The sequence below is a fragment of the Suricata suricatta genome, chromosome 8 (genome assembly GCF_006229205.1).
Source record: "Suricata suricatta isolate VVHF042 chromosome 8, meerkat_22Aug2017_6uvM2_HiC, whole genome shotgun sequence".
Lineage (NCBI taxonomy): Eukaryota > Metazoa > Chordata > Mammalia > Carnivora > Herpestidae > Suricata > Suricata suricatta.
The window spans coordinates 65,954,378-65,975,563 of NC_043707.1; the positions used below are offsets into that span (position 1 = coordinate 65,954,378).

The window sequence follows — 21,186 nt, forward strand, 5'->3', positions numbered from 1 at the left end:
TACTTACACTAAAAAAAAAAAAAAAAAGAAATAACCCCCCCCTCCACTTTTTTTTAAATGTTTTTTAAATTATTTTTGAGAGACAGAGACAGTGTGAGCAGGGGAGGGTCAGAGAGAGAGGGAGATACAGAATCCGAAGCAGGCTCCAGGCTCTGAGCTAGCTGTCAGCACAGAGCCCGATGCGGGGCTCTAACCCACGAACTGTGAGATCATGACCTGAGCCGAAGCCAGATGCTTAATTGACTGAGCCACCCAGGCACCCCTATTTAGCACCCTTTTAAGGGAATTTGAATAGGAGTTACATATTCAATGATACTGTGGTATTAAACTATTACTTAAAGTATGTTAATGGTATTTGGTTATGTGAGACAGTTCCTTGTTCTTAGGAAATGCATGCTGAAATATATAGTAGGGAAGTATCATATCTGCAATTTACATTCAAATGGCTCAAGAGATATACATATAGAGAGAACAAAAGCAAATGTGGCAAAATAGTAATCAGTGAATATAACTGAAGGGTATATGGTTTGAGTCTGGACAGTAATAAACCAGTTAGGACCCTTCTGTAGATTTGAAAAATTTGAAAACTGAAAAGGCTAGAGGAAGATTTTGCAAATTTATAAATAGACTACATGCTTTTCATGTTTTGGTTTTCTACTATCTTATCTATGCATCTAGTACATTAACTGAGTCTTAACTGGTTAAATTCTCTTAAAAAAACCCAAATACTTCTAAGCAAATTATCTGGTTGCATAGAGAATTAAAAAGCCTATGGCTTGAAACACAGCTTTTAAAATCTGCTATCTTCCTGTCTCTAAGGAAGTGTCCTTCCTGTGGCAAGATAGGGTAACTTATAACCAGCATTAGAAACATAGATAAAGAAACAAGAATGGACTCTTAGACATACCTGTGACAGTTATATGTAAAAAATGAGGCAAATTTATGAGTTTAAACAAATCTGAGCTGCTGCCTCCTCCTTTCTTATCTCCACAATATTTTTTAATGTAATACACTTTTTCTTCCAAACATTTGTTCAAAGCAAGTTAACATCTTACTCGTCTCCGTTTTGCTGCAATATAATACTTGAGAAACATGCTGCTTAGAGCTACAGAGGAAATCTTTCACATTTTTACTTAATTCTTCTAGCTCAGTGCACCACCACATTTAATTGTTCAACTTTTTAAAAGATATCTCTGATTACAGTGTCTGCTTTCTACTGTAACTGCATACACATTGTACAAATACATATTCACTTTTTTCCTACTGACTACAGCATTTACTGATTTTCCAATCAACCGTAGCAAAATATGTGATATATTCTGGGCACTTTCTGTCTCTACTTCGTCCTTTCCTGAATTGCAGCTCCCAGTGGTTGCAGGGGTAAACCTGGTGAATGTATGTACCTAAAGTCACGGAAAACAGGCCAAGGAGCCAAACACCAGAATCACTGCTCTTAGCAAAATATTCTATGCACATTTATAGTTATATTAAAATAGCTTTTTAACTCTATCAACCACTACCTAGTAAAAAGTTTAGAAAGTTGGATTCCTTATTTATTGGCATATCTTCTCATAGATATTGATACTTTTAAGTTTTTAAAGAATTATTCAGCTGGTTCTCAAATCTTTGATGTTTCTTCATTCGTTTGAATAGTTATCTTAGTATTCAGCCATAGAGATCATATATGTGGGATTTTTTTCTGATTCTAAACATTATTTAGTTCCTCATCATACATTACTAAACTTTAAAATAACATTTTCTGTTTGAGAGCTAGGTTAACCAAGAAACGGATTTGAGTTCAAAATTCAGCCAACCTCTGTAGACAGGGAACTGACCAGCTGAAACTAACATAGAAATAATATGAAGTGAAACTGACAGAATTAAAAGAAATTAATTTAAGAACACTTGCCAATTTTTCTCTATTTTTGTTTTAAAATATACTCACTCTGGGAATGTAGAGACTGTTTGTAAATAAGTTTATGTGTCTTGGTCATTTACCATACTTACCGTTGTGGTAGTTAAAAGAAATGTTTACCTCTTTTTAAAAATTTTGTTTATTTTTTCATTTGAGAGAGAAAGAGAGGGTTTGTGTGTGTGTGTCTGTGTGTGTGTGCACACACGTGAGCTGGGAAGGAGCAGAGACAGGGAGAGAGAATCCAAAGCAGGCTCCATGCCAACAGCCCCACGTGGGGCTCAGACTCATGAAATGTGAGATCATGACCTGAGCCAAAATCAAGAGTCAGATGCTTAACAACTGAGCCACCCAGGTGCCCCTACCTCTTTTTTATATAAAAAACTATACTGAGTAAATTCTGTAATGAGTATAAACTTGAAAATACTATTTGTGATTCTTTAAAAAAGATAAAAATATTTTATAACTGGTATATAAATAGAATTTTGAATTTGTGTTTAAAAAACAGTTAATTTTCAAAGGTGGTACAAATGAGTGTGTTTCAAGTGTAAGTCCACACACTGGCTGTATCAGAACTATCACTGTGTACTGAATTTTAAGCCCCATTCCCAGATATTTAGAATTCATTAGGTCAGCAATAGATACTCTTAACCTGTGTGTTTACAAAACTCCCAACCATAATCATCTTTGGCAATCACTGTTTTAACCATTTTCTAGGTTATGTTGTTTATATTTTTGTATTCATTTACCTAGCCATATATTTTTAAATGGTAAATTTTATGTGTATATTTTATCATGATACCTAGCCATATTTAAAAATATATATTTGTTAGGTAGGATGTCTTTATTGAAGATAACAAAACTCAATTCTGGATTCATTTATGGCTTAAATAATAAAGGGACTTTATTGGTTCATGTACTTGAAAAGTCCAGAAGTAGGATATACTTGAGGTAAAGTTTGATTTGGGTTCCACGTTGTTGTATTAGGCATGATTCTGAAGGCTCTGCTCTGCTTTTCATTTTTCATCCTTAGGAGGTTTTTTTTCATTGTGTTTAAAAGGCTAACGAATGAACCTTATATGTACTTGCATAATATGCAGAATAAAAAGCTGTAACTCATAATTCCCAGTAAAAGTTATAAGAATAACACAGGCGAACTCATGTTGTAGAGAGCTATGGGGGGGGGGGGATGTGTCAACTATTTATATAATTCTTAGGCAATTGTTGGTTCAGTCAATTAGAAATAATAATAGTATCTATTACACAGAGTTGTTGTGATGATTACATGTAAAGAGCTTAGAACAGTTCCTAGCACATTGTCAGCCCCGGTCTCTCCACCAGGGTTGCACAAGAGAATTAAATTCTACAGAAAATAATTTGAGTAACTATTTTCTCAGTTCTTCTAAGTACGGTACATAGGGAAGTTAAATTGTTATAGACAATGATGCTTTGGTCATCAGAGGTTAATTCCTTTGGGGACTCTTAATTGAGAGGGTCTGATAAGTGCTCAAGATATGTTAGCTATTATTACTTTGTTTACAAGTAACAGAAACCCATATTTAAATGGGTTTAAGATAATAAAGGGACTTTATTCATTCATATACAGTAAAACCTTGGATTGCGAGTAGCTTGTTCTGCAAGTGTTGTGCAAGATGAGCAAACATTTCTAATAAATGACATGAAAAACTTGATAAATGAGTGATTTCTTGCAATACAAGTAGTACATGATGCTGAATGCCACATGATCACAACTGAGCCAGTGGTTCTTCTCTCTCTCTGGGATTGTGGATGATTGTCTTCCATGCTTGGATGCTCAGTCTCAGGCCACATTATTTGGCAGAAATCATTGAGTTTTTAGAATGTTGGAAGGTGTCCACAACTGGCACTAGTATATTTTTTTGTCACTTCAAAGCACCTATGCACAGTCCTTTGCTTTTCCATACAAAAGTAAGCTTAGGAATGTTTTGCTTCATTCTAGGTGAGGCTAAGTACAAATGTAGACCCTTTCCTCTGCTGCCTTATTGTCAGTTACATTAAATAATTTACAGTATATGGCAAGAGTTTACTAATACTGTACTGCAGTCCACATCTGTGCAAGCATATGCAATGGTCCCCATGCAGAAAAAGATTCCACTGAACCAATAGATGGTAGTGATTCCATTAGTGATAGTGAAAGTCGTCCCACACAGTAATCCTCCTCTCTGAACCAGCCACATAGATTTTCAAAGGTTAAGTGCAGGTTAATTAATCTTTCTGTGTATTTTGTATTTGTATTTTCATTATTATTTTGTATAATATTACAGTATTATAATCATTTTTATATGAACATTTTTGGGTTGTGGAGCGAATCATCTGAGTTCCCATTATTTCTCATGGGGAAATTTGCTTCAATATACAAATGGTTTGGATTACGAGCATGGTTCCAGAACAAATTAGGTTTGCAAACCAAGTTTTTACTGTAAATGGAAAAAAAAAAAAAAACAGGGAAAGCTTCAGACTGGTTTGATTAGGATTCTGAGTCAGTATCTCTGCTGTTTCCTTTCTGCCTTTCTCTGGTCAAACATATTTCTTCTTTTTTATTTGAGTATAATTAACACACAATGTTATAATAATTTTAGATATACAACTTAGTGATTTATACATTACTCTATGTTCACCAAAAGTGTAGCTATCATCTGTGCCGTGACATTGCTGTTAGAGTATCATTGATTATATTCCTTAAGAACTGCTTTTTATTTATGTGGCTTATTTATTCCGTAACTGGAAGCCTGTATCTCTCTCTCCCTTTTGCCCAACCCCACAAATCTCCTATCTTCTGGCAACAACAGTTTGTTCTTTATGTTTACAGGTCTGAATCTGTTTTTGGTATGTTTATTCATTTATTCATTTTTTCTTTTAAGATTCCACTTCTGAGTAGAGTCATATGATAGTTGTCCTTCTCAGTCTGACTTATTTCACTTAGCATAATAGGTCCATCCGTGTTGTCTCAAGTGGCACAATCTCATCCTTTTATACAGATTTGTAATAGTCTACTCTGTGTATACACACACACACATACACACACACACACACACACACACCATCTTCCATCCATTCATCTTTTGATGGGTACTTAGGTTGTGCTCTTCTTGGCTATTGTAATTAATGCTGCAATGAACATAGGGGTACATATATCTTTTTGAATTAGTGTTTCTGTTTTCTTTGGGTTACTACTTGATAGTGAAAATATTGGATCAGATGGTTATTCTATTTTTAATTTTTTGAGGAACCTCCATCATGTTTTCCACAGTGGCTGTACCAACTTACATTCCCACATTACATTCATGAGGATTTCTCATACTCCACATCCTTGCCAATAGTTGTTATTTCTTATCTTTTTTATTTTAGCCATTCATTCTGACAGGTATGAAATGATACCTTATGAGGTTTTGATTGCATTTTCCTGATGATGAGTAATGTTGAACATCTTTCCCGTGTCTTTACAAAGATGTCAGGTCCTCTCCCCATTTTTTAATTGGATTGTTTGGGTTTTAGTGTTGAGTTGCACAAGTTCTTTATATATTTTGGATATTTACTTATTAGATATAGCATGTGCAAATATCTTGTCCCATTCAATCAATAGGTTGTCTTTTTGTTTTTGTTTTTGTTTTTGGCTTTTTTTTTGCCTTTTTGTTTTGTTGATGATTTCCTTTGCTCTGCAGAAAGCTTTTTATTTTGGTTAGTCCCAATAGTTTATTTTTGCTTTTGCTTACCTTACCTTAGGAGTTCTATCTAGAAAAAAATGTTACAATGTCAGAGAAATTACTGTCTGTGCCCTCTTCTAGGATTTTTATGGTTTCAGGTATGAGATTTAGGTCTTTAATTCATTTTGAGGTGTGTGTGTGTGTGTGTGTGTGTGTGTGTGTGTATTAAGTGGTTCAGTTCCATTTTTTGCATGTAGTTGTACAGTTTTCCAACTGTCGTTATTGAAGAGACTATCTTTTCCCCATTGTATTCATTGCCTCCTTTGTCATAGAGTAAATGGCTATATTAATGGGTTTAGGGGCGCCTGGGTGGCTCAGTCAGTTGAGTGTCCGGCTTCAGCTCAGGTCATGATCTCACGGTTCTTGGGTTCAAGCCCCGTGTTGGGCTCTGTGCTGACAGCTCAGAGCCTGGAGCCTGCTTCAGATTCTGTGTCACCCTCTCTCTCTGACCCCCCCTGCTCATGCTGTCTCTCTCTCTCTCGCTCTCAAAAATAAAAAAATTTTTAAAAAATGGGTTTATTTGTAGAGTTTCTATTATGGAATTCCATTAATTATGTGTCTGGTTGGTTGGTTGTTTTTTTTTTTTGCCCTCATGCTATTTTGATTACTACAGTTTTGTAGTATGTATCTTCAAATCTGGTATTGTGGTATGTCCTGTTTTGTTCTTCTTTATCTGTATTGCTTTGGCTCAAGCTAGTATTTCTAATTAAATTTTAAAAATAAATTTTTTTCTTAAATACAGGCTTAGGCTAAAAATCATAAGGTGTCTGTTGGATATGTTTATGAAGCCTGGCACATTTGGAATATAATTATTAAATTAGTTTTTTTTTTTTAAGATTTTACTTTTAAGTAATGTCCACACCCATTGTGGGGCTCAAACTCACAATCCCGAGATCAAGAGTCACATGTTCACCAACTGAGCCAGCCAGATGCCCATAAATTGGTTCTTTGCTTAGGTGATTATATGCAATATTCATGTGTTCAAATATACAAGAAAAGTTGTAAAGCCTGTAGGAACAATAGTTATTCTTTTATAGCTATACAAATATTAGTTAAACTGCGTCAGCAGGCCATATTCTAGTAAAAGGTTTTTAAGGCAAGTGGCCAAAAGGAGAAAAAAAAAAAAAAGAGTGGGCTTATAAGATTAGCTTGATGAAAGGATTTGAAGAACAAACTAAAGGTACATAAGAATGCAATTGAGATGGTAAGGACAATTCATGCAGAAGAGCACTTCTGTTGGAATGGTACCCTGACTTCATAGGGGGGCATTTATTCTGTTACTGGAGCAGATCCAGTTAGTTCTTTCTGCCAAGAATGTTTGGAGATGTGTAGAAGAAAGTAGAGCATGCACTTGGCTGTGGTGAGAGGACCAAACCAGGTCCAGGGTCCTTCTTACTGTGAATGGAATGAGCAGTAGAGAGCTTCACATTGAAAAGTGCTCTGCGTTACAACCCAGTACCCTCAAGGTAATTTTACAGGACCTACAGCGTATTTTATTTTTATTTTTATTTTTATTTTTTTAGGGAGAGAGCACAAGTGGGGAAGGAAGGGCAGAGAAGTGGGGGAGAGAAAGAGAGAGAATGAGAATCTTAAGCAGGCTCCATGCTCAGCACAGAGCCTGATGCAGGGCTCAATCCATGACCCTGGAATCATGACCTGAGCTGAATTCAAGAGTTGGATGCTCAACCAGCTAATCTACCCATGTGCCCCTCTACAGCACATTTTAAAACCTACTTTTAAAAAAACCTATAAATATTCAGGTAGCTCTAAGATAACTTGTAAAGAAACTCCAAAGCTCTTTCAAATTGAAATGTATATCTTCTCTGTAGGTACTGATATTGAATGATCTTCAAGTTGGATTCTTAAGAGATAATAGCAAGTATAGAACAGTGTATATAGTGTCTGTAGTATTAGTAAAAATATGTGTGTGTAGGGACACCTAGGTGGTTCAGTCAGTTAAACCTCCGACTTTGGCTCAGGTCATGATCTCACAGTCGTGGGTTCAAGTCCCGCATCGGGCTCTGTGTTGACGGCTCAGAACCTGGAGCCTGCTTCAGATTCTTTGTCTCTCTTGTCTCTCTGCCCCTCCCGCTCTCATGCTGTCTCTCTCTGTCTCAAGAATAAATAAAACATTTAAAAAATATGTGTGTGTATACAAATATGTTTGGATCATGAGAAGATTACAGTAAAAAACTGTCAACTATGATTGTCTCCATGTAAGGAAACTAAGTAATGGGTGACTGTTAAAAGTAAGCTAGTACTTTACTGGTATCTGGAGTTACTCAGTAGTTTTAATAGATGTCTCTGGATCAGAGCTTCCTAACATTTTAAGTGTCAACACATGGCTTTTAGAAATAATCTGGCAATATCAAAAACAGCTCACTTTACACTCTCTATGAAGCCCTATGTTTTAAAAGTCACATTTGTTTTCAGATACATAAGAAAAATTTATCACTTCTCCCCTTCCCAATTTATATCCCTGAAAATGATCACATACGGTTCTGAAACTAGCTGATAGGATTGGAGCACCTTTTAATCAGCTATATCTAGGACTTCCACCATACATTCCTAAGCTAATTAAGAGATTTAGAGTTGTCCTTCCCATTTTAAGAGTGGTTTACAGAACCTTTTTTTTTTTCTTCCCCTCCTCTGGTCCCCAAGCAAAAGCTAATTCCCATTGTAGCTGTGGGAGGCTCACTGCCTCATCAACTAAGCATTGAATCTCTTGTAATATGGATAGAAAATCACTTGTCCTCCGAATAACTAAGAAAATGCCTTTGAAATTCTAGGGTAATTTTTTCCACTAGAAGACCATTCAATTGTTGGTTTCTAAGAGTTTCTCAAAATGTACATTTTATAAGTTGTATTTGTTATAAACAACTTCCACCAAGCATTAGGTAGAAATAATCAGTATAATTTACTATAAGTTACTTTTCAGAGATAATTTGAGAACAAATTTGTTCAAAATTTAGCTAGATAAAGGATATGTCCTTATGCTATCCTGTATCTTAAAATATTTGAGAACATGCTATGACAGTTGTCTCTTGTTTTTGGTTTTTTTTATTGTCATAAAACAGAAAGAAGAAGGAAAGCTTCAAGGACAGCTTAACAAGTCTGATTCTAACCAGTATATTAGGGAACTGAAAGATCAGATAGCAGAGCTGAATCATGAGGTAAGTGATAAATTTTGATCTTCACATATTTCTTTCTTCCTTCCTCTGTATTGTAACAACACTGTGTTACTGGTTATGACAGACTCTTTTGTGATAAATATTTTCTGTGAATCCTGATTATAATTAAGTAATAATATTTTTAAAAATTGTCTTCTTTTTAACAAAATTTGTTCTTTTCCAGTATTGATGATTACTTTTCCTTTAGCCTTTGTATTGTGATCTAAAATGCTCAATTAATATTTGTATGGCAGATTTTTTTATTATGATCTGAAAACCTTTGATAGTTTGTCTAGGTGTCAAAGTTACTTCAAGTAAATTAAAATTTTCTTTCTACCTATAGAATACAGTAGTGTTATTTACCGTTGTGGATAGAGGGAAGTCTTTTTACTTTTGTCTTCTTATTCCCTTTCATGGTGGTATTACTGAGATTGCAAAAAAAGGATACTTGCCTAATATCAGTTAACAGATTTCTTAGTATCTAAACACTTTTTAAACTGGCACTACCTTGAATCTGTGAAATTTGACTCAAGAAATTTTCAGACAGTAGTAGTAAAACTCTTACTAAGTAATTTAAATTAATGTGTTTTGATTAAAGAGATACTTCTTGTTAATGTAGCTTTAGGTCAATTTCCTTGTCCTTTTTTATTTTCTAATGATAACTATTTATAAACATGTATACAAAAGCAAGTTTCTCACCTTGAATTATTTGTACAGTAAGGTTTATTCACAGTGATAAGATTCGAATGGGTAATATAAACCTCATTTGTTAAGAAAGAAACTCATTTTGACCACTAAGTTAATTTAAACCTCAAAGGAAAAAGTTTGGACATTACTCTTTCCTGGTATTACATCCTTCAGTTAAAGCCTGAGTGTTTTGGGTAATACCTCCTGGAGGCAATCTAAGTAAATTCTGAATGAAGAAACAAAACAGTAACAAAGATGATAAATCTTAAATGTGGTTTAATTATAACTTGTCCTGAAATTATTATTCCTTATTCCTGTCATTTGCAACCATGATTGCATTTGATGGATTCAGGATTATGAATAATCTTTACTTATTTGTGTGCATTTTTTTATAATCTGATCTAAGCTATGTGTGAAAGGACAAGTTACAAATAAGATGTTCTAGAACTCCTGTTGTTTTGAGAACCCTAGGAATTATTTCTTCTATTGAAAAGCTTTTCTCAAAGGAAATTTTGACTAGAATAATGCAGTCTTCCCCTTATAATTTTGACTTATAATGATAAGGAAGCTTTAATGTTGTTAAATTAAGAAAATTGTATATGGATTGACTTTGTTTCCAAGTCTAGTCTAAAACTCAGCCAGCAAACATTAATTTTGCCTGTCACGTACCTTAACTAAAAATAATGCTATTCTCATCAGGATTGGGAAAAAAACATTTGTAACAGGTCTTACTTTATGTTGTTTTTTATGTGTGGCCTGTGAAAAATAATCTTTTGTCTTATACAAACATGGAAAAAAAATCAATAGAGTAGAATTTTCTACTGTTAAAATAAAGGCCTAGATTGTGTACCTTAAAAACTAAAACAGCTTGTGGTGAGATGCTAATTTTGTATACTCATAGTGTTCAAAGTACACAGGTCCCAGGGTTAAGCAGGCCCCAGTGAGAAAACCTGGTAGAGAAGAGGTGAGTACAGTGCAGGTGGGGACCACACAAGAGTGCAGAGGTGAGAGTGACTGAGTGTAGGTCTGGGAGTTTAGAGGTCATACTCAGTTAAAAATTAATGTGGCTGAGTTGTGGGAAATAAGGGTAGATTAAATAGAACCAGCTTATGGTGAATCTTCAAAGTTAGAAGAGATTAAGTTTACTAGATAAAATGTACCATTGTAGATTTTTAGAGGTTCACTTTCATTATGTTTTCTGAGCAGATTTTAATACCTTCACTTATTTCAAAGTTTTGTAACTAAAGAATAGATAAGTGAGTGAAAACAACGGAAAGTTTAAACCAAGATAATAGTTGTAAGTAATTTATTATACACATTATTATTTGTTGGAATAACTTTTTCATTCTAGTGATTTTTAATTCGTTGTACCATAGTACTGCACAATATGGGGGGGAAAAGCCCATAACGAAAGTCATCTCTCTCCAACCTAACTTTTGCCTGTGTGCTAGAATTTGCCAGTAGCTTTAGCTTTCAAAATAAAAATTAACTTTCAAGTATTAATTTTATAATTGAACATGTGACTGTTAATACTTTCTTAGCTGATTTTTATAAAACTTCTCAAAATGTTAAAGGAAATGTTGCAGATTCATCTTCCGGAAGATATAGCAATTCTATACATGTTATAACAGTTGTGATCACTTAGCATAGTCAGCTCTATGAAATAGTAGAAAGGATTTAGTGGGTTATTTTTTATGACTGGCTGAATATATTGTTTATCTATAAAAAACTAGTAGTAGTTATAAGTACCCTCTGTTGGTCAAATATTGTATCACACACTTCATATTTATTATTACTAACCCTCATAATAATCCTACACAATGGTGGTATTCTCAGTTGAATAACAGACACAATAATTAAGTAACTTGCCAGGGTTATGCAAGTAGTAAATAGTTGAACCAAGAATGAGTCAGTCTGGCCTATCATTTTCTGTGCTGTTAACAGACATTAGATTAGAAAATATGTCATACATATTTAAAAATCTATGGGGCACCTGGGTGGCTCAGTCAGTTGAGCATCTGACTTTGGCTCAGGTCATGATCTCGCAGTTTGTGGGTTCGAGCCCCGCGCCAGGTTTTGTGCTGACAGCTCAGAGACTGGAGCCTGCTTTGGATTCTGTGTCTCCCTCTCTCTCTTCCTCTTCCTCATTCATGCTTTGTTTCTCTCTGTCTCAATAATAAATAAACATTAAAAAAATTTTTTATAAAAAATAAAAATCTAAGGAATCTCAGTTAATGACAATACTTTAACTGTGTGGTTCCTCCCTGACACGTTATTTTGCATACATCCAGTAAGTGAACTCTACAAATGACCTAGCAGCAAGAGCTCCCTCTCTCTCCCTGTTAGCATTGCAAATGGAAATTTCACTTTCTGCCGTTTACTGTAATCCATCCAAATGCCTTGTCTGATTCCCAACCCCTGCAGTTTTTACCATCACTACATATTCATGCCTTTAATTTTACCTACTTCCCATAGAAATTTTTTAATTTGGAGACTCTTACACCCTACCAAGGCCCTCAGAGAAGCCACTGTGCAACCCTTGCTGCGCCTGATCTGGCAAGAGCCGTGGTTAAATCCTCCCTTATTCCTACATCCTGTCCTCATGACATACGTGGAAAAGAAGCTGGGTCCCCGACTCAAGTGTGTTCCTTATTCCATCTTCCCCACCTCCTACCCTCCCATCCGTCTGTCATCACAGCTCTTACTAGGCACTGGGTTTAGAACTAAAGATAAAGATCGAAACACAACTCCTATCCCTCAAGGGGCTCACAGTCTAACAACAGAAGTAGGTATTCAAATAAATTGCAACACATAATGAGAAATATGGCATTTAGTAGTTACCATTCATTTAATAGCCACTCTTTGCCAGACATTGTCCTAAATGTTATTATTTCTTTTAATCTTCACAACATTCCTATAAAGTAAGTAGCATCATTATTGCTCACATTTTGCATGTAATAAAACTGAAGTTCTGGGGTATTAAATAACTCCCCATAGTCATACGCTAATTAGTGATAGAAATAGGGTGTTAGTTCAGACTATATGACTCTTAAACCCACTCATGCACTTAACTGTCATATGTTATAGCCTCCTTTGAAACATACAGGAATGAAATGGTCACAGCATCTGGGGTGGGTTTTGAAAAATGAAAAGAAATTTGTCAGGCAGATTAGGCGTCAAGAACATTTAAGTCAGGTATATAAACCAAAATTGTAGTTTCTAGGAATTTGAATAAGCCATGTACTTTCACAACACAGGTCTGTCTTCTCATAGCTACTGATAACTAAAGACACAGAATATTTTCTAAATGTCAGGAAAGGGAGCTGGAAGAAGGCAGAGGTTGTTCTCATTTAGTAGCCAAAGAAAATATACTCAGGACTCATTTTAGGTGCAGACATACTGAAGTATAATCCTCTGGTTCAGCCAAATTCACCAGTTGACTAGGCTTTTCTGGATCCTTTAGAGCCTTGCTACCATTTACAGTATTCTTTAGGAAAATACATGCTAAGCAGATGATTTGGGAATGTTTTTAATATAGATTAAATATTTTCACTTGCTCTTGATGGTGATATGTTCTAGTAGATGTTCTAGAAATAGTAAATTTATTTCAGTCTAAAGATAGTTCATTTACACTAAAACTTAGTTTTCAGTTAAACAGCTTTGCTGAATATTTATGATGTCATAATAATTTTAATGTACTTTATGTCCTTAAAATCTCATGAAAGTAATTCTAGTTATCTTTGTTTAGTTTTCTAAACTTTGTTTAGGTTTTCTACATAGAGAAAGTTTTCCCCTTTTTTAAATGCTTATTTATTTTTGAGAGAGAGAAACAGAGCGCAAGTTGGGGAGGGGCAGAGAAAGAGGGAAACACAGAATCTGAAGCAGGCTCTAGGCTCTGTGCTATGAGCACAGAGCCCGGTGCAGGGCTTGAACCCACTAACCATGAGATCATGACCTGAGCCAAAGTTGGACGCTTAATTGACTGAGCCCCTCTCATTATGGTTTTAATGTGTACTTCCCCAATTACTAATAAATTGAGTAACCCCCCCCCCCCAGCACCTAGAATGGTGTTGCCATATAGTAGGTCTCCATGAAAAAAAAAAAACATTAATGAATAAATGGTTACAAAAGGCTTTGCTAATAAAGTAACATATAAGCTGTGATAGGAATGCTGACTTGGGGCTTGATCACATGACCCTGAGATCATGACTTGAGTAGAAATCAGGAGTTGGACACTTGAGGCACCTAGGTAACTCATCTGGTAAAGCATCCAGCTCTTGGTTTCAGCTTAGGGCATGATCCCAGGGTTCATGGGTTTGAGCCCCATGATACACTCTGCACTGACAGCACGAGCTTGCTTCGGATTCTCTCTCTCCCTCTCTCTGCCCCTCCTCTGCTCATGCTCTCTCTCTCTCACTCTCAAAAATAAGTAAACTTAAAAAAAGTTAGACACTCAACCAACTCAGCCCCCCACACATACCATCCTTTGAATGGTTTTGTGTGTGTGTGTTTTTTTAAGTTTGTTTATTTGTTTTGAGAGAGAGAGAGTATGAGTAGGGTGGGGCAGAGAGAGAGAGGGAAAGAGAGAGATTCCCAAACAGGCTCCACACTGACAGCTCAGAGCCTGATGTGGGACTTGAACTCACGAATGGTGAGATCATGATTGGAGCTTAAGCCAAGAGTCCCATGCTTACCAACTGACCCACCCAGGTGCCCACCTTTGGATGGTTTTAAGCAAAGAGTGATGTGATCTGATTCACCCTGCCTGCTCTATGGTGAATTAATTGTAGGAGAACAAGAATAGGTACAGAGAAGGGGAAGCTGTTAAAATAGTTTAGGTAAGAGCAAAGGTGGCTTACAAGCATGGGAGAAGTAGAATTATTAGCAACATATTAGAGTATGTTTTAGAGTTTGAGAATTTGCTGATAGATCATATGAGGGATAAGATAAAATGGTGACTCCAGAGATCTTTGGCTTGACAATTGAATGGATAGTGCCACTTACGGAGGTTGATTGGGGATGGTAGAAGATGAAGAGCTCTGTTTTGTTTATATTAAATGTTGAGATTACTGTTAAACATGAACTTGAAAAAATGAGGTGGGCAATGGATATGTGAATATGAGGTTCTAAAAAGAGGTTAGAACTAAAAGTATAAATAGTCACAATATGGTCATTGGTGAATAAATATTCATAGATAAAGCCAAGGAGGTACAGGAGCAAGGTCATAGCACTCTTGACCTTTAAGATCAAGAAAGCCAGCAAAGGAAATCAAAACTACCAGTGAGTTGGAAGGGAAACTAGCAACTGTGGGTATAGAAGCCCCAGAAAAGAGACTTTTAAGAAGGGAGTATTTGAGCATGGTTATTTGAATTAGATTTTAAACTTCCCTGGTCCTCTGGAAGAATGAATTTATTAAGAAAGATTTCTTCAGCATTTTTTTGTCCTTTATCGGAGAATGATGGGTGATTTATGAAAGAACTTGACAGGAGGGATTGTCTGTCACTAAACAATTACTGAGACCCCCTTCCTGAAGAACTTAGAGAAATGTAAGCTGTTTCAGGACAGAGCTGCCCAAAAATTTTTTAAACAACACAAACAATTATAGGATGATATAAATAATATACAACACAGGTAGGTGACACCAGCTTTCACTTTACGGATAGGCTTTGTGCTGGTTCCCAGTACATAGAAGGTCTTCTGTCATCTTCATCTTCTCTGTTGAGGAGGCAGTTTAATTTATCATATGTTACAAGAACCTTCTTTTATTTCTAATAGCCAAGTATAAAATTAGGAGTTTGAGTTAATAAAAGGAAATCTAAACAAAGTCCATTCTGAAGTCTGGCTTAGAAAATGTTTATACATAGAGACGCCTGGATGCCTCAGTCAGTTAACGTCCAGTTCTTGATTTCAGGGTCATCATTTAAGCCCCACATCAGGCTCTACACTGGGCCTGGAGCCTGCTTAAGATTCTCCCTCTCCCTCTGTCCCTACCCTCGCATGTGCACTCTTTCGCACGCGTGCGTACACGTACACACTCTCTCTCTAAGAAAAAAATGTTTATATGTGAGTTCTCCTTTCTAAATTTTAATAACTGTTTATGTATGCTTGATCTCTAGACTTAAATATCTATCAAAAAGCATTAATGTCCTAACCATTATTAATATGTTTAATATGTATACTCATTTATTATTAACTATAATTTTTTCAAATGAGGAACTTTCAGAATCAAATGACAGACTACCATTTTGTAACTGTTTGAATCGTTTTGTCCTTGCTCTATATTCTTCAGTTTAAAAGTAGTTTATTAGTATATGTGCAAAGCAAGCACTAATTTAAAAGTAGTTAATAAAAATCACCTGGACTTGAATTTTTTAAGACACTTGGAGGACTCATTCAACATTGATCTTCATCTAGACTTTAAAACCAGAATATTAAAGGTAGAAAAGAGGTTAGTAATTTGACTCTGTAGTTAACTGTCAGTGGTTTTTTCCCCTCTTTATTTCAAAGTGAAATGTTTTTGTTTTTTTAACTGTGTGCTTATACTGTATTGACTGTGTCTACCAGTCTTTTTTTTTCATTTATAGTTTATTGTCAAGTTGGTTTCCATATAATATCCAGTGCCCATCCCAACAAGTGCCCTCTTTCATGCCCATCACCCTCCCCTCTCCTCCACCCCCATTAACCCTCAGTTTGTTCTCAGTATTTAAGAGTTTCTTACGGTTTGCCTCCCTCACTCTCTTTAACTATTTTTTCCCTTTCCCCACCATGGTCCTCTGTTAAGTTTCTCCTGTTTCACATATGAGTAAAAACATATGGTATCTGTCCTTCTCTGCCTGACTTATTTCGCTTAGCATGACACCCTTGAGTTCCATCCGTGTTGCCACAAATGGCCAATTTCATTCTTTCTCGTTGCCATGTAGCATTCCATTGTATATGTAAACCACATCTTCTTCTTTTTTTGTTTGTTTGTTTTTAATAGTTTATTTTCAAATTGGTTTCCATATAACACCCAATGCTCTTCCCCACAAGTGCCCTCCTCCATTACCGCCACCTCCCTTCCCCCACCCCTCCCCCTTCAACCCTCGGTTTGTTTTCAGTATTCAGTAGCTTCTCAGGTTTTGCGTCCCTCTCTCCCCCCAACTCTCTTTCCCCCTTCCCCTCCCCATGGTCCTCCATTAGGTTTCTCCTGGTCTCCTGTTAGACCTATGAGTGCAAACATATGGTATCTGTCCTTCTCCGCCTAACTTATTTCGCTTAGCATGACACCCTCAAGGTCCATCCACTTTCCTACAAATGGCCAGATTTCATTCTTTCTCATTGCCATGCAATACTCCATTGTATATAAACCACATCTTCTTGATCCACTCATCAGGTGATGGACATGTAGGCTCTGTCCATGTTTTGGCTATTGTTGACAGTGCTGCTATGAACATTGGGGTACATGTGCCCCTATGCATCAGCACTCCTGTATCCCTTGTGTTTCTACCAGTCTTTATTTCCTTTTAAATCTTGCAGAACTCTGAGTATTTTACCTAGTTTACAGAGGATAGCCTAAAATAGAATTGACATTTTTTTAAATGTTTTTATTTATTTTTGATACAGAGAGAGACAGAGCATGAGAGGGGGAGGGGCAGAGAGAGAAGGAGACACAGAATTGGAAGCAGGCTCCAGGCTCTGAGCTAGCTGTCAGCACAGAGCCTGATGCGGAGCTCGAACCCACGAACGTGAGATCTGACCTGAGCCGAAGTCGGAGCCTTAACCGACTGAGCCACCCAGGCACCCCTAGAATTGACATTTTTACAAATTGCATTGATAGCAACAGTGTACCTGTAGCAGCATAAATAAGGAACAAAAATAGTGTTTTCTTTTGTACTCATGTCTATTGATAATTGAATCTTAGTTTTAGAATTACTGTTTTAGAAAAATTTCAATACATGGAGTTATAAGCTTTCATGCATGCTGTTATAGTAAAAAGTGCAGTGGCACTTCTTAATAAAGAACATATTCCCTTAAATTGTTCTTTCTCTAGTTAGAGCAATGTAAAGTATCATGCAGGAGCTTACACAAGCCTTACTGTAGGTAAATTGTTTTACTTTGCTGCCAAAAGATTTCTTGTAGATGAAAGATCGTATTGGCGCTCCTCTGAAAATTGCTTTAATGCCCTAAATTAAATGTTTAGCACTGTTTTTAAATCTTACAACCTCCATTTAGAGATTAAAAGATTCATTCTTAATGACTTTTTTACATTAATGCTATTACTCCGATTCATCTTATATGTTCCATTAAATCTTGGATAATTAGTTTATCTTATTTGAGGTCATAAGATTACAAAAATGTACAATATTTTATGTCTGTCGTAATACCACTGTGTAAAAGACTTAAAGCTGAGATTTCAGATTAATACTATTTTTAAGCCATGCGTGTTCTTAAAGTTTATCTAGTTTTTCACTTGATAAATGAGGAAGCTGGGAGCATAAGAGTTAAGGGACTTACCCAGAGTTACATGGCTAGTAATGGCAGAGACGGAACTGTGCCCAGGCGTTCTGACTTCTGTTCTGCTGCATCCCACTGCCCTACCGCAGTCCTGCAGACACATTTACTTGTCACATGTTAGATAGAGTAGGAGTCCCATAAGTGTTTACCTAAATTAAAATTAATTACTTCTCACGCATGGGAACCTAATGTCTAGTTAGTAGAACTCTCCTGTCACCTAGTACTCTTTACTTTTCTTCCAGCATCAGGTTCTGGACTTCTCTTCCATCTGAAACTGGAGAATTGTTCTGATTGAACACTTCAGATTCTGATTCAGTTTCCAGTGGGTGCTACTAAAATCTTAACTTTTAAATATTAGATGATTTTCTGAAAATAGAAGCAATTGAGATTTTGTAGCCAAATTTGACATTCCCAGAAACATAGAACAAGATAAACAGTTAATCTAATTTCATATATGCTTATCACTTAAGAAATACAAGCTTACCAAAAGACATAAATTAGCTCAGCTATTCAATACATCATTTTGCAAGAGTTTGTTTAACTTGTGACCAAACTTCCAGCAATTATTTCTACGTTAATTTTTTTAAATCTCCAAAGCTATATATCTTTTCATTCATTCTTTGTCTCCAAAAAGAAGATTTAACACATAGAAAATCTATAATCTACATAGGATACCTCGCTTTTGAGTCAAGACTTTTAGACCATTTTCCAGTTTTGTGCTAAATCTGTAGAAGGACAGTGTTCTACCCAATTATATGCCTCTGTGTATTCTGTTCCTACTATAGGTAAAACAAGATGTTTAAATTTGCTAATGAAAATATGTGTTTCTGATGATGATTATCTCATTAAAGAACAGGAATTGAATCATGAGAACATGACAAAAATGATAGGTCTGGTAGAAGAGAGTAAGGCAAGATAATGAAATCACTTAAAAAAGGAAAATTAAAAACAAAAATCAGGATAAGAAAAGGAATTAGACCCTAATAAGGATGAGATATCCAGGAAAGAAAACCCTCAGGAGTTTCAAGGAAGGTAGGATAAGACTCAAAAAGAGTTAAGAGAGGGGTGCCTGGGTGCCTCAGTCTGTTAAGTGTCTGACTTCGGCTCAGGCCATGATTTCACGGTTTGTGGGTTTGAGGAGGCCTGCATCGAGTTCTGTGCTGACAGATCAGTATGCTTCAGATTCTGTGTATCCCTCTCTCTCCCCTTCCTTGCTTGCACTCTACCTGTGTCTCTGTCTCTCAAAAATAAATAAACATTAAAAAAAATTTTTTTTAAGAGTTGAGAGATTACTAGGATGACATCTGGCAGCCAATTTAGAGAGTACAGACTCAATCAGAAATGAGGGATTTGAATCCAGTACTCAGATTTAATGGGCCAAATAAATAACCTCAAGAGATAATGTCTCATTGGCCAAGGAACAGAGCCAGTTGGAATTGTAAAGTCAGACTTGGATACCTAGCTGTGTCAGATGGGATATTTTTCTGATATTGTGTCAGATGCTATGCAAAATACAGTGTAATCTTAACTCTCAAGGAATTTACAACCTAATGGGGAAGAGTGGAAAGTTAATTTAACGAAGACTGTATGGCTGATACAAATAGTATTTAATAGTTCCAAAATGAAAGATAACACAGCGCATAATTTTGTTTATTTTAATTAATGGTTGTTGTGCTATCCTTGATGCTTAGGGCCAAGCCAAACTGCAAGTTTCTTGTGAAGATTGTGTCTTATTCAGCCTTTTATTTCATAGAGTCTTTCAAAAATCCTAACAGAGTCCTATGAACTCATGGATACAGTCAGTTCTCTTGGTGTTTAAATTGTTCTGAATTTGACCAGTAGAAACTCTTCCAAGTGTCTTTTTTTTTTTTTTTAAACAGTATCCTTTTTTCTACAACTCCAGTAGTCTTTGGGCAATTCTGTGTTTTCTGGCACTAAGTGGCAAGTTTTTACCATGTACTTTGCATTAATTGAGAATAGCTAGATTTTCAAATGCATAATAGTAAGACAATGCCTATTAGCAGTAATCTGTAAATTGCTTAATAAATGTTTCCAACAATTATTTTGGAAATGTAAGTTATAAAAAAAACCACTTGAGGTAAACTGGATGTTAAATACCTCTTGGGTTATGAGAAGTAACGGTAGGTGAAAATAAGCATGTCTTAAAGGAACTGTAACTAAATATTGTTTATCAGGTTCTTAATCACAGTTCTGGATTTCTTTTTAATTTATTGTCAAGTTAGCTAACATACAGTGTATACAGAATGCTCTTGGTTTGTGGGGGTGATTCCCATGATTCATTGCTTACATATAACACCCAGTGCTCATCCCAGCAAGTGCCCTTCTCAGTGCCCGTCACCCATCCCCTCCCTCCACCATTAACCCTCAATTTGTTCTCCACATTTAAGAGTTTCTTATGGTTTGCCTCCCTCTCTGTTTGAAACTATTTTTTCCCCTTCCCTTCCCCTATGATCCTTCATTAAGTTTCTCAAGTTCCACATATGATATGTCTTTCTCTGACTGGCTTATTTCACTTAGCATAATACCTTCCAGTTCCATCCACATTGTTACAAATGGCAGGATTTCATTCTTTCTCATTTTGTTTTTTTAGTTGATACGTTTAGGTTTTGTGTCTGAATTTCGTGTCTTTATTCTACAAAAAGAACTTACTACAGGTGGTTGGGAAACCATCATTTATAGAGTAGTGGACTTAAATCCAGGAGACCTGGATTCTAGGCTTAATTCTGCTGATTAACTGTATAACCTTAGGATTCCAATATACTTCATATATTCATTCAGTTGGTAAGCATTTGAACATCATTTAGCTCCCAAGCATGCCTCAGGTCTTGGCTCAGTTACTGCGTCCTTAAGCAGTTGTGCTATATAATCTTTAAAGTGCTTTCCATCCCAGTCCTGTGTTAGGTGTATAAAAGTCCCAGTTGTTAAGGAATTTAGACTGGTAGGGAGAACAGTTGGTATGGGCAGTGCTGCAGTAGAACCACATGGCGCCATGGCCTATAAATGTGTCCTAAAATCTTGGCGTGGGGCTGCCTAAACTCTATGTGGAAAGATGAGTAGAAAATAGCCAGAAAAAGAATAAGAGAGTTTTTAGGCAGAGGCCATCATATGCAAAGGTTTGGAGGCAAATAAAGAGCTCAGAAAAGAGACAGAGAAGGAGCAG

At 36.1% G+C, this 21,186-nt stretch overlaps 1 protein-coding gene across 5 annotated transcripts in view; it reads left to right on the plus strand.

The window, feature by feature from the left end:
* Positions 1-21,186, plus strand: part of EVI5 (ecotropic viral integration site 5) — a 190,558-nt gene that overhangs the window by 150,768 nt on the left and 18,604 nt on the right. For all 5 annotated transcript variants that reach the window (XM_029947060.1, XM_029947062.1, XM_029947063.1 and 2 more), the window contains one exon: positions 8,733-8,828. In XM_029947060.1, the coding sequence (XP_029802920.1) occupies positions 8,733-8,828 (96 nt within the window). The remainder of the gene's footprint in view (positions 1-8,732; positions 8,829-21,186) is intronic.